The sequence below is a fragment of the Grampus griseus genome (genome assembly GCF_964374135.1).
Source record: "Grampus griseus genome assembly, chromosome: X".
Lineage (NCBI taxonomy): Eukaryota > Metazoa > Chordata > Mammalia > Artiodactyla > Delphinidae > Grampus > Grampus griseus.
Genome location: NC_138999.1, coordinates 66976289 through 66990200, shown reverse-complemented (window position 1 = coordinate 66990200; position 13912 = coordinate 66976289). Strand labels below are relative to the sequence as shown.

Below are 13912 nucleotides of genomic sequence, written 5' to 3'. Positions count from 1 at the left end.
TTTCCACCATTTTGTCTTCCAGCTCACTTATTCATCCTTCTGCCTCAGTTATTCTGTTATTGATTCCTTCTAGTGTATTTTTCATTTCAGTTATTGTGTTGTTCATCTATGTTTGTTCTTTAGTTCTTCTAGATCTTTGTTAAACATTTCTTGTATTTTCTCAATCTGTACTTCCATTCTGTTACTGAGATTCTGGATGATTTTTACTATCATTACTCTGAATTCTTTTTCAGGTAGATTGCCCATTTCCTCTTCATTTATTTGGTCTTGTAGAGTTTTACCTTGCTTCTTCATCTGTGGCATATTTTTTGCCATCTTATTTTTTTTTTTGAGTGAAATTGTGCTGCTATTTTACTGGTTGTTTGGCCTGAGGCTCCCAACACTGGAGTTTGTAGGCTACTGGGTAGACCTGAGATGGGTCTTGGTGCTGAGATGGGGAGCTCTGTGCGACCTCACTCCTGTGAATATTCCCTGGGGTCTGAAGTTCTCTGTTAGTCCAGTGTTTCAGACTTGGAGCTCCCACTGCAGTAGCTTCTGCCTAACCCCAGGCTTGCAAACCAAGATCCTGCAAACTGGTTCACTCTGGGGTTCCTCCTGTCTCCTTGGGCATTAGAATATACCACCAGCGGCCGGAAGGCTCCCTAGTTGTGGGGGGATGCTAACTCCACATCTTCCCACACCACCATCTTGACTCTGCCTCTCTGGATTGATTTTTATATGTTCTGCTTGCGATTGTTTTTTTGTTTGATTTTTTGTTTATTTGTGCTTCTTGAGTCTAAAGATTTTATTCTCATCAGTTATGGAAGACTCTCAAGTATTATCTCTTTGAATGTAACATTTTGCACATTGTCTTTATTATATCTTTGTGGTATTGCAGATATTAGACCTTTTTATTCTGTTTTCTTTATTTCTTGTCCTCTCTTTCATATTAACCTTATTTTTTCACTCTAATCTTAATTCAGATCTATAGTCAGTTTGCTAATTTTTTTTTTTGCTGTATGTGGGCCTCTCCAGTTTGCTAATTTTCTCCTCAGCTTTGTCTAATTTTCTTTTATCTAGTTTGCTCCACCCCCAGCTGTGAGCCAAGGCCCATAATGACAGTTAACCTTGTCATCTCATCTTCCTTTGCCAGCTGATAAGACTTCTTTCTGTGACACCCTTATGCTAATGTTGTAGCCTTCAAGGTTCTAGGTTTATTCAGAAAATTAAGTTCCAGCGTCTCATCTCATGGGCTCCATAGGGGACTTTGTCTTCAGGGGCTTCAGTGCTTACCTACTACTAATATTTACTTATTCCTCCTTGTTTCTGTCTCCTGAGGATTTTCCTTCCATTTTTACAATCTAAGCTCTGTATTTAAAAGGGCATTTGTTGTAGTTTATCCAGTATTTCAAGGTGTTATTATAAATGTGTTATTATAAATGTGTTATTATAAATGTGGAAGTGGTTCATGTCTTTTTAGGATGAAGGGGGAAAAGCTTTATGGTATTAAATGGACTTTAGTAATGGATCTCCTATTAATATTTTTGGCTAATATTTTATATCATGATCATTCTTAACCATTAATATTAAATTAGAGTTGGCTATAGTAGGTAGTCAGTCCTCAGTATCTGCAGTTTGTAGTAAATTTCAGGTTTAAGGGAAACTGAAATCATTCTTTAAAAACAACAATGAATATATAAATTATATGAATTCATCTAAAATAGTTGGCTTCTTATTTCAGCTTTTAACAATAGTGACTTTTTCTACAGAGACAGCAATTCTATTTGGGAGATGATTTGAAAAATAAAAAAATCATTACCTTTTTCTTTATTTCCATCTATCTCAGTGATTCAGGTTCTCTGCAGGGTTCGATTTTGCCCCCCTCCCCAGGTAGCATTTGACAATGTCTGGAGAAAGTTTTGGTTATTGTAATTCGTAAAACAGAGGGGTTGCTAGTGTCATCTAGTGGGTAAAGCCAGGAATGCTTATAAACTTCGTAGAATACATAAGACATCCCCCACAACAAAGTATTATCTAGCCCAAAATATCAGTAGTGCTTAGGTTAAAAAACCGTATTTATAAAAGGAGCTATAATTTTCTCAGTTACCTAGCTGAAATTGATAAATCTTACTTAAAAATGTAACATATATGATACATTAAAACTACCCAGAAATTCATACACATATACTTATTTTCTTAACAATTCTAGTTATATCTGTTGTTGATGAAAAATACTCATGGTAGCAAGTCATCCCTCTCATTATCCCTAAATATAAGGTGTTAAATTAAAACCATGAAGCCTTTGAGAGATGAACAAGGTTAATTTATGGTTTAGCTTTGGTAAATAATCGAATAATGCTTATTTTCTGATAGTGATATAATCAAACTAACAGTTAGCTCTTTATATAGTGTATGTGTGCCTTTCAAAAAAATGAACCCTGCATCCTTTATAAATGTCCCAAAGAAATATAGAATCAGGGTTTAAAAAAAATAGATTTTACCTTTTTCTAAAGGGCAGAAAACACATAGAATCATTCTTAATAGTGATTTAATCATGATATAAAGCAGTTGGTTTTGAAATAATCCACATTGCTTTGTCAGATTCATGTGCATTACTTCATATTTGTTTTTACTTGTGTCATGAAAATGAAAGATTTGTGATATTGCTTATTTGGGTCTTATTCCCATTATATTTTTGTCGTTTTTAATTAAAAATGTTTAATCTTAAAATAGTTTTAGACTTAAAGAGAAATTGCAGAAATGTACAGAGATTTCTTTTATTCCCTTTACCAAGCTTCTCCTAATGTTAACACCTTACATAAACATAATCATAAACCGAAGGAAATCCACATCACTACAATATTAACTAAACTACAGATCTTATTTGGATTTCACCAGTTTTTCCCCTAATGTCCTTTTTCTGTTTCAGAATCCAATCACACATTGCATTTAGTTGGCATGGCTCCTTCGTCTTCTCCATTCTATAACAGTTCTTCAGTCTTTCTTTGCTTTACATGAACTTGACGCTTGACAAGAACACTGGTCAGTTATATCTTACATAGAATGTCTCTCTCAGTATAGGATTCCCTGACGGTTTCTCTGGAGTAAATTGAGGTTATGTTTTTGACAACACCACCGTATAAGTATGCTGTACTCTTCCCAGTTCATCATTTCAGAAGGTAAATGGTGTTGAAATGTTTTATTACTGGTGATATTATCTTTGGTAAGGTGGTATCTGCCAGGTTTCTCTACTATAAAGTTGCTCTTTTTCCCTTTGTAATTAATCTTTCTTGCCATTACTTTAATTTTTAAAATTTTTATTTTATATTGGAGTATGGTTGATTTACAATGTTGTGTTAGTTTCAGGTATACAGCCAAGTGATTTAGTTAAACATATACATATATTATTTTTCAGATTCTTTTCCCATATAGGTTATTACAGAGTATTGAGTAGATTTCCCTGTGCTATACAGTAGGTCCTTGTTGATTATCTGTTTTATATATAGTAGTGTGTATGTTAATCCCAAACTCCTAATTTATCCCTCCCCCCACCTTTCCCCTTGATAACCATCAGTTTGCTTTAATAGAAATAATTAAGTTTCTTAAAATTATTAAGTTTTATTTATTTCTTTTTCTTATTTTCTTCTAAAATTATTTCTTAAAATAATTAACTTAATTTTAACAGAAAACAAATGTGGAAGAGATAAAAATTGCTCTGTTTCCTCAAATACTTTGTGAATATTTGGTTCAAATAGCATAATCTTATAAGTTTTATAATTTTAACATCTTGTTTTCAGTTAGGTTGGGAAATGACTTTTTTTTTTTAAACCTTAACATATAATTTCAGAACACCTATTTAACTTGAAGTTTGCTGCAAAGGAACTTAATAGGAATGCCAAGAAATGTGATAAAGAAGAAAAGGCTGAAAAGGCCAAGATTAAAAAGGTAAGTAATTTTTTTGTGTGTGTGTGGTATGCGGACCTCTCACTGTTGTGGCCTCTCCCGTTGCAGAGCACAGGCTCCAGACACGCGGGCTCAGTGGCCATGGCTCCTGGGCCCAGCTGCTCCACAGTATGTGGGATCTTCCCGGACCGGGGCACGAACCCATGTCCCCTGCATCAACAGGCGGACTCTCAACCACTGCGCCACCAGGGAAGCCCCAAGGTAAGTAATTTTTAATCTTTTTACTTTTTTTTAAACTCATGAAATGAGCACAGTTATATGATGGAAGAGTGGTTGTTTTAGTTTATTTTACATTGAAGAAGGATTACTGGCTTTAGCATTTTAAGCCAAATATCTATTAAGTAAATTATTTATTATCTGACATAATAATGGCTTTTTTGTTTATTTCTACTTATGTGTGCAAGTATGGCTCATAACACAGAGTATAACTGTGCTGTTACCTAACTGTTCTGTTGCCTAGATCTAATGACTGTCCTTTGGTTTGTAGCCAGAACCACTGTTACTGAGAAGTATAAAGCCTGTATGTCAGAATAATATTTCACATTTTTTGGCTCATTTGAATTTCTTTAGTCTCTAAAGTTTTGTTTTTTTTTTTTTTTTGCGGTACGTGGGCCTCTCACTGTTGCGGCCTCTCCCGTTGCGGAGCACAGGCTCCAGACACGCAGGCTCAGCGGCCATGGCTCACGGGCCCAGCCGCTCTGCGGCATGTGGGATCTTGCTGGACCAGGGCACGAACCCGTGTCCCCTGCATCAGCAGGTGGACTGTCAACCACTGCGCCACCAGGGAAGCCCAAGTTTTTTATTTTTTTAACATCTTTATTGGAGTATAATTGCTTTACAATCATGTGTCAGTTTCTGCTGTATAATAAAGTGAATCAGCTATGTGTATACATATATCCCCATATCCTCTCCCTCTTGCATCTCCTTCCCACCCTCCCTATCCCACCCCTCTAGGTGGTCACAGAGCACCCAGCTGATCTCCCTGTGCTATGCGGCTGCTTCCCACTAGCTGTTTTACATTTGATGGTGTATATATGTCAGTGCTACTCTCTCACTTCGTTGCAGCTTACCCTTCCCCTCCCCGTGTGCTCAAGTCCATTCTCTACATCTGCGTCTTTATTCTTGTCCTGCCCCTAGGTTCATTAGAACCATTTTTTTAAAGATTCCATATATATATGTGTTAGCATACAGTATTTGATTTTCTCTTTCTGACTGACTTCATTCTGTATGACAGACTCTAGGTCCATCCCCCTCACTACAAATAACTCAATTTCATTTCTTTTTATGGCTGAGTAATATTCCATTGAATATAAGTTTTATATATACATAGTACATAGAATTAATGTATATTGTGACTTGTGCATTGTGTATTTTCTAGGATTCACAGGACTCAGCATATAGTTGGACTCATGGCTATGACATATTACACTAAAGGATACAAAGGGAAAACACATGGGGCGATATCTGGAGGAATCCAGGCTTAAGCTTCCAAGAGTTCTCAGTGGAAACACACAGGAGAAGCTTAATTCCTGCAGCAACAAATTGTGACAACATATGTTAAATGTTGTCTACCAAGTAAGTTCTCCTGTGACTGGGAGTCCAAGGCTTTTATTGGTAGTCACGCAGGGATCCTCTGCCTAGCACACACCAAAATTCCAGTCTCCCAGAAAGAAATCCATTGTTTGGCATAAACCACATTGTTTGTATAAAGAGTTTAGGCACAGTGAGCCACTCTTAACTGTTCTGGGAAAGATGTAAACCTTCCCCAAATCCAAGTTCCTAGATGCTAGTTACACGCCAAACTTGCAAATAGACGTTTCGAAGGACAGCAGACTCAGGCTTGCTGTGTTAACTCTTTTCTGCACACGTGTATTTTTATATCTATCTTTAATATTTTATTAACTTACTCTGATCTTTGGTAATAGCGTATATCCTACCCTTAAACTGAGTCACTTTGGGTATTTTATGCTCTTAATAGAGAAAACTTTATGGGAAGAAAACTTTCAGAAAAGGAGAAAGAAATAGGCTGAGTTAGAAGAAAAAATACTTAAAATTGATGTATTAGCATCATCCTTTTCTAAAAGTATAAGCCCAACTATTTCAAGGAAAGAGAAAGCATAAAAAAGATTTTGGTCTTACATTTTTGTATATTGAGGAAATTAGAAATAACCTAAAAATAATTTTTGAATTTTCAAATCTCAGTCAAGCACAGCAGTATTAAAACATGCATATTCCCAACAAACAAAGTCCAGGCCCAGATAGTTTTACCGGTGAATTATACCAGACATTTAAAGAATTAAAGTACACCTTTGAACAACACAGGTTTGAACTTCACAGGTCCACTTGTGCACATATTTTTTTCAACCAAGATGTACTATAGTACTACACTATTCATGGTCGGTTGAATCCACAGATGCAGAACTGTAGATACAGAAGGCCAACTGTAAAGTTATACATGGATTTTTGACTGAGTGGGGTTTGGCACCCCTAGCCCCATGTTGTTCAAGGGTCAACTGTAATACCAATCAACCTCAAATTCACTCATCCAAAAAATTAAAGAGGAGGGGACACATCCAAACTCACTCTATGAGGCCAGCATTACCCTGATACCAAAACCAGACAAGGAAACTACAAGAAAAGAACATTATAGGCCAATAGCCCTGATGAACATAGATGTAAAAATCCTCAACAAAATAGTAGCAAACCAAATTCAACAATGCATTAAAAGGGTCATACACCATGATTAAATGGAATTTATTCCAGGGATGTGGGGATGGTTCACCATCCACAAGTCAATCAGGGTGATATACCACATTAACAAAATGAAGGATAAAAATCATATAATCATCTCAATAGATGCAGAAAAGGCATGTGACAAAATTCAACATTCATTCATGATAACAGCTCTCAACAAAGTGGACGTAGGGGGAATGTACCTCAACATAATGAAAGCCATAGATGACAAGCCCACAGTTAGCATCATACCCAAGGAAAAAAAGCTAAAAGGTTTTCCTCTAAGATCAAGATAAGGATGCCGACTTTTACCACTTCTGTTCCACATACTGCTGGAAGTCCTAGCCAGAGCAATTAGGCAAGAAAAAGAAATAAAAGACATCGAAATCAGAAAGGAAGAAGTAAAACTGTCTCTATTAGCAGATAACATGTATTACATATAAAAAACCCATGGCATTATATATAGAAGAATCCACCAAAAAAAAATGAGAATAAACAGATGCAATAAAGTTGCAGGATACAAAATCAATATACAAAAATCAGTTGTGTTTCTATAACTAATAATGAACTATCAGAGAAGTTAAGAAAACAATCTTATTTACAATTTCATTAAAAATAAAATACCTAGGGAAACTTAACCAAGGACCTGAAAGACTACACTGAAAACTATAAGACATTGATGAAAGAAATTGAAGAAGATGCAAATAAATGGAAAGATATTCCATTCTCATGGGTTGGAACAATTAATATTGTTAGAATGTCCATACTGCTCAAAGCAATCTACAAATTCAGTTCAATCCCAATGAAGATGCCAATGGCAGTTTTCCTAGAAATAGAACAAACAGTCCTAAAATTTATATGGAACCACAAAAGACTCTGAATATCCAAGGCCATCTTGAGAAAGAACAAGGCTCAAACATCATGCTTCCTGATTTCAAACTATATTACCAAGCTGTGGTAAATGAGACAGCATGATATTGACATAAAAACAGACACGTAGATCAATGAAACAGAATAGAGAAATCAGAAATAAACCCACACATTTATGGTAATTTATTTGCAACAAAGGACCCAAGAATATACAATGGGGAAAGGACAGTCTCTTCAGTAAATAGTGTTGGGAAAGCTGGACAGCCACATGCAAAAGAATAAAACTGGACCACTGTCTTACAACATATACAGCAGTTATCTCAAAATGGATTAAAGACTTGAACTTTAAACGTGAAGTCATAAAACTCTAGAAGAAAACGTAGATGGTAAACTCCTTGATACTGGTCTTGGCAGTGATTTTTTGGAATCGACACCAAAAGCAGAGGCAACAAAAGCAAAATTAAAGACGTGGGACTTCATCCAACAAAAAAGCTTCTGCGCAGCAAAGGAAGCCATGAAAAAATTTAAAAGGCAACTTACTGAGTGGGAGAAAATATTTGAAAACCATACAGCTGATAAGGCGTTTATATCTGAAATATGTAAAGAATTTATACAAGTCAAAAGCAAAATACCAAACAATCTGATTTAAAAATGTGTAGAGGATCTGAATATACATTTTTCATAAAAAGACATACCAATTTGCCAACAGGTACATGAAAATGTTCTCAATATCACGCATCATCAGGGAAATGCAAATCAAAACACAGTAAGACATCACTTCACACCTGTTAGAATGACTGTCATCAAAAAGACAAAAAGTGGCTTCCCTGGTGGCGCAGTGGTTGAGAGTCCGCCTGCCAATGCAGGGGACACAGGTTCATGCCCCGGTCCAGGAAGATCCTACATGCCGCAGAGCGGCTAGGCCTGTGAGCCATGGCTGCTGGGCCTGCACGTCCGGAGCCTGTGCTCTGCAACGTGAGAGGCCACAACAGTGAGAGGCCTGCGTACCACACACACACACACACACACACACACACACACACACACACACACAAAAGACAAAAAGCAAAAAGTGTTGGAGAGGTTGTGGAGCAAAGGGAACCCTTGTGCACTATTGGTGGGAATATAAATTGGTGCAGCCACTATGGAAAACAGTATGGATGTTCCTTGAAAAGTGAAAATTACAACCTACCAAATGGTCCAGCAATTCCACTTCTGGGTATTTATCTGAAGGAAACAAAAACACTAACTCAGAAAGATATATACACCCCCATGTTCATTGCAGCATTATTTACAGTAGCCAAGACATGCGGGGCTTCCCTGGTGGTGCAGTGCTTAAGAATCCACTGGCCAATGCAGGGGGCATGGATTCAAGCCCTGGTCCAGGAAGGATCCCACATGCTACAGAGCAACTAGGCCAATGTGCCACAAGTACCGAGCCTGTGCTGTAGAGCCCATGAGCCACAACTACTGAGCACACATGCCACAACTGCTGAAGCCTGCGTGCCTAGAGCCCGTGCTCTGCAACAAGACAAGCCACCACAATGAGGAGCCCGCACACTGTGATGAAGACCCAATGCAGCCAAAAATAAATAAAATAAATTAATTTTTTAAGAAAGACATGAAAACAACCTAAGTGTCCATCAATGGATGAATGGAAAAAGAAAATTTGGAATATATATATATATATATATATATATATATATATATATAAAGTTGAATATTATTCACCCATAAACAAGGAAATCCTGCCATTTGCAACAACATGGATGGACCTTGAGCATATTATGCTAAGTGAAATAAGTCAGAGAGAGAAAGGCAGATGCCATGTGATCTAACTTATGTGGAATCTTAAAAAAAAAACTCATGGATAAAGAGAATAGATTTGTGGTTGCCAGAGGAAGGAGGTGGGGGGTGGGTGTGTGTGAAATGGGTGAAGATGGCTGAAAGGTACAAACTATCAGTTATAAAATAAGTCCTGGGAATATAATGTACAGCGTGGTGACTACAGTTAATAATACTTTATTATATATTTGAAAGTTGCTAAGAGATCTTAAAAGTTCTCATCACAAGAAAAAAAATTATAGCTATATGTAGTTATGGATGTTAACTAGGGAAAAAAACTTGGAAAGTGTTTGAGGTTGCATATACTAATGTATTTATCACATTGGTGTTTATATTATTGAAGAATTGGAAACAAACTAAATACCCAGCAAACAGGGATCTTAACTGATCCATGTGCTCTAATTTCAGTCACTTATGTACCCTATCGATTTTGCTATACTGGGGTACCATCTGAGCTATTTAACATTTTTCTTTAAATTGACTTTTAACTTCATACCTTGCCATAGCTATTACAGTATAGCAGAAAGCATGGATCTGTGCTAGTCATATCCATTTCAGATATACATTTAAATAAATGCATGATTAAAATGAAGATACTTATGTCTGTGTAACATCTAAAATAATTTTATGTACTATCAGTAGTGTTTTTACCACACACGAGGAAAGCCCTGATTAATGGTACATCCATACAACACAGCCTTTTTTTTTTTTAAACACAGTCTTTAGAGTGATGATGTAGTTATATATTTATTGACTTAAAAAATTTTTAATTAGGTGAGAAAACAGTATGCTCTGATGTACAGTACTCTTGTAATTTATATTGTAATATTTCAATAAATAGGTTTATGTACTTGGAATACTTTATACTGAAATATTAATAGTGGTAATGGCTGAGTGATTATGGGAAAAATTTTAAACTTTATATTCTAATTTCTTAAAATGTTAATGAGTATATATCTTTTAGTCATAAATAAAAAATTAAAGGACTATAAATTCTCCTTTTATTTCCTAAAAATACTAATTGTAAAAGCTCTTAAATATTAAAAATATGTTAGTTGGGCATTGTTTTCCTCCTTCTAAAATATCTACTTTTGCTCCCTATATTTATTTTTGGTGTTTGTCTTCACTGTTTACTTTTGCTGTGTTTAAAACAGGCCATTCAGAAAGGCAATACAGAAGTTGCAAGACATGCTGAAAATGCAATCCGCCAGAAGAACCAAACAATTAATTCCTTGAGAATGAGTGCTAGGGTTGATGCTGTGGCAGCCAGAGTTCAAACTGCAGTTACAATGGGCAAGGTAAGCCTTAATATCTGTAAATAATAGGAACTCTTGATTTAAGTTATTGGAGGTATTAAGAATTGTCAGAAATCTAAATCTACTGCAAAGTGTTACAAAGGTACTCGCCTTCCTGGGCAGGAGAAAGATAGTCAAAATGCTTACTGAGGAAACCGATTTTGGCAGTGGCTTTTCAGCTAAGGTCTAATTAGTTGTCTTCCAATGAATAGTCAAAGATAAAAGATAGTCGATGCCTAAACCAGAAATACATAGTGTACTTTTACTGTTAAGGAAATGGTAGATAAATTTTATAAGATGATCTACAAGTAATATAAGAAACTACATAAATTTTGAGGTTGTTTATATTATAGGATTCTCAGTCTTTTCTTTTTTTATACTCCCAATAGGTAACCAAGTCCATGGCAAATGTAGTTAAGTCTATGGATGCTACATTGAGGAGTATGAACCTTGAAAAGGTAAAAAAGATAAATAAATATATTGATGTTCAGATAATATCTTTTCAGAGTAAGTTTTTTTCTTATGACCATATTTCTTTTTGCAGATTTCTGCCCTGATGGACAAATTTGAACAGCAGTTTGAAACACTGGATGTTCAAACGCAACAAATGGAAGACACAATGAGTAGTACTACAACCCTAACAACACCACAAGTAAGAATAGTTTCTCTACTTACACTAACTTTTAAAAATTACCCAACTTCAAAATATAATGGCTTTGTGAACCTAAATCATCTCTAGAATGTGAAGTAAACATGGTGTATCCCCAAAATGCAAGTAGGAAGTTATGCTCTGACCCTGGATTCCTAAGGACATGTTAGAAGATGACATTTCCTATCTTGTTTTGAAGTTCTAAGAATTATTATAGGTCACATGTCTAGAGAGTATGGAACTTGGTTCTGCCCTGCTGCCAGTGGTCCTTATTGATAAAAGCATTGAACTAGGGACTCACTGAGGCCAGTGGGTATTAGGTAATATCCTAACCCCAGTTAAGTCATCTCATTGCAGATAGTCTGCTTCCTGCCTACTCTTTAGGTATGTTATTAGGCACAGATCACAGATGAACAAATAGTAAATTACAAGATCAATTATTTTTCAGAAAACTAGGATGTTTTCTAGGATGTTGTTGCATCTGCAACTTAGAGATGTGCTACAGAGAAAATTAAATTTGAAACTAGTTTGGATGTCATGTGAGCCAGAAATAAAGATTTTGTGAAACTTGAATATTAAAATAGAAGATTTATATCATTACCAATCTTCTTTTTGATCCCAGCACCTATCACATAGTTCATCAAATAAACAAAAAACTTGTTATCACTACATAAGATGATAATATGGATAATTTACAAAACAGGTTAGGAGAAAAATCAATAGCCATCCATCAGAATTTTACTGAAGGTGATGCCTTTCACTAAGAGGTAAATAATAAGAGAACAAGCTTATATTCATGTTTTAGAGTTAAGAAGAAAGTATTCATGTATATATCTTATAGAGAGCATATATTTAGTCATTACTTTTATACCTCCTCCAGAGCCTTGCTTCCCCAAAGTGTGGTGCAAAAATCAGGAACATCTGTATCATCTGGGAGCTTATTAGGAATGCAGAAATTCAGACCCTATCCACAGATATATTGAATTGGAATCATTTTAATAAGATTTACAGGTGATATTTATGCCCTGATTTTGAGAAGCACTGTCCTAGAGTTTCTGATTCTTATTCAGGCACCTTAGGTGGTTTCCAGGTGATTTTATGGTCAAGATTAGGTAAACACAAGGGGACTGGAAAAATGACTTGAAGTCAGGACACTTGGATTTCTAATCCCTACTCTGCCACTAATTAAGTTTGGGACCTTAAGATACTCACTACCTTGGGCCTCAGTATTCATAGCTGTAAAATGTAGGGTTGGATTTGATGATATCTAAATGCCTTTTAGCTCTGAAAAATCTTGAGATTCATTCACCTAACATTTGCTAAGCACCTTCTCCTGTTTCAGGTATTGTGCTAGGTGCTGGGGATATTCAAGTATATACAAAACATTTTTCATAAAGAGTCAACCAAAATTTACAACAGAAATGGGCATACTTAGATGCCCAAATTCTCATACCTTGCTAATGAGTAATTAGAATTTAAATTAGCATATTCACTTTGGAAAAGCAATGCGGTAATATCTACAGTCCATTCTTAACATAGCAGCCAGAGCAATCCTGATAAAACAAGTCAGATCATGTCATTCTTCTGCTCAGAACCCTTCAGTGGCTCTGCATGTCTCTCAAAATAAAAGCCTAATTCTTTATGGTGGCCTATAGTGCCCTCTAGGATCTACCTCATCCTGCTTCTCTGACCTTATCTCCTATTATTGCTCATCACTGTACTAAGATATTGGCTTCCTTGTTATTTCTCAAACACACCATGTACATTTCTTCCTCAAAGCCATTCACTTGCAGGTTCCTCTGCCTGAATCTTCTTCATCTGTCTTGCACTCATCCTCATTGCCCACTCCCCCACCTCCTTCAGTTCTTTGTTCAAATGTCATTTTCTCAGTGAGGTCTTTTAAGATCATCCTACTTAGAAGTACACCAGTGGCACATCCACCGAGTGCTGTACTCCCTATCTACCATCCCTGCTTTATTTTTCTTCATTGTACATATCACCTTCTAATAAACCACATAATTTAAAAAGTTTTTATTTGCCCCTCCCTTTCATGTGCACACACTAGAATGTAAGCTTAATGAAGGCAGGGATATTTTTAATTATTTTTGTTTACTGATGTATCCCTAACGCTTAAAATGATATCTGGCATAAAGTAGGTGCTCAGTTAATATTTGTTGAATAAATCAGAGTATATGAAAATGCATGTGACCTATAACCTAGTACTTCTATTTTTAAATTTATACACAAAAGACCTACATGTGTATAAACATACTTCTACATAAGAATGTTCATTGCACTATTGTCTATAATCAGGAGAAATTAGGGGAAAATGTCTAAATGTCCAGAAATAAAATGGATAAATACAGTTGAGAGTATTTTATATTACAGTACTATACAGGAGTGAAAGTTAATGAACTAGAGCTCTAGATCTCAATATAATTAGATCTTATAAGGTTGAATTAAAAAAACAAGTTGCGGAATAGTATACTTAGTATAATGCCATTTAAGTAAATTTTAAAAACACAAATAATGGTATTTTAGATATGAAGTAAAAACAACACAATCTAAATGCACAGAA

The 13912-nt window shown here is 35.7% G+C and overlaps 1 protein-coding gene across 2 annotated transcripts in view; it reads left to right on the top strand.

The window, feature by feature from the left end:
- LOC309839687 (charged multivesicular body protein 1B2-like) overlaps positions 1–13912 on the top strand; it is a 38388-nt gene that overhangs the window by 12181 nt on the left and 12295 nt on the right. The window contains exons 1-6 of one of the 2 annotated variants that reach the window (XM_082681563.1): positions 3001–3158; positions 3827–4143; positions 5321–5517; positions 10545–10688; positions 11075–11143; positions 11230–11337. In XM_082681563.1, the coding sequence (XP_082537689.1) occupies positions 5497–5517; positions 10545–10688; positions 11075–11143; positions 11230–11337 (342 nt within the window). In that variant the 5' untranslated portion in view covers positions 3001–3158; positions 3827–4143; positions 5321–5496. Of the gene's footprint in view, positions 1–3000; positions 3159–3826; positions 4144–5320; positions 5518–10544; positions 10689–11074; positions 11144–11229; positions 11338–13912 lie in introns of those variants that run through there. The other variant, XM_082681562.1, reaches the window with a different exon arrangement.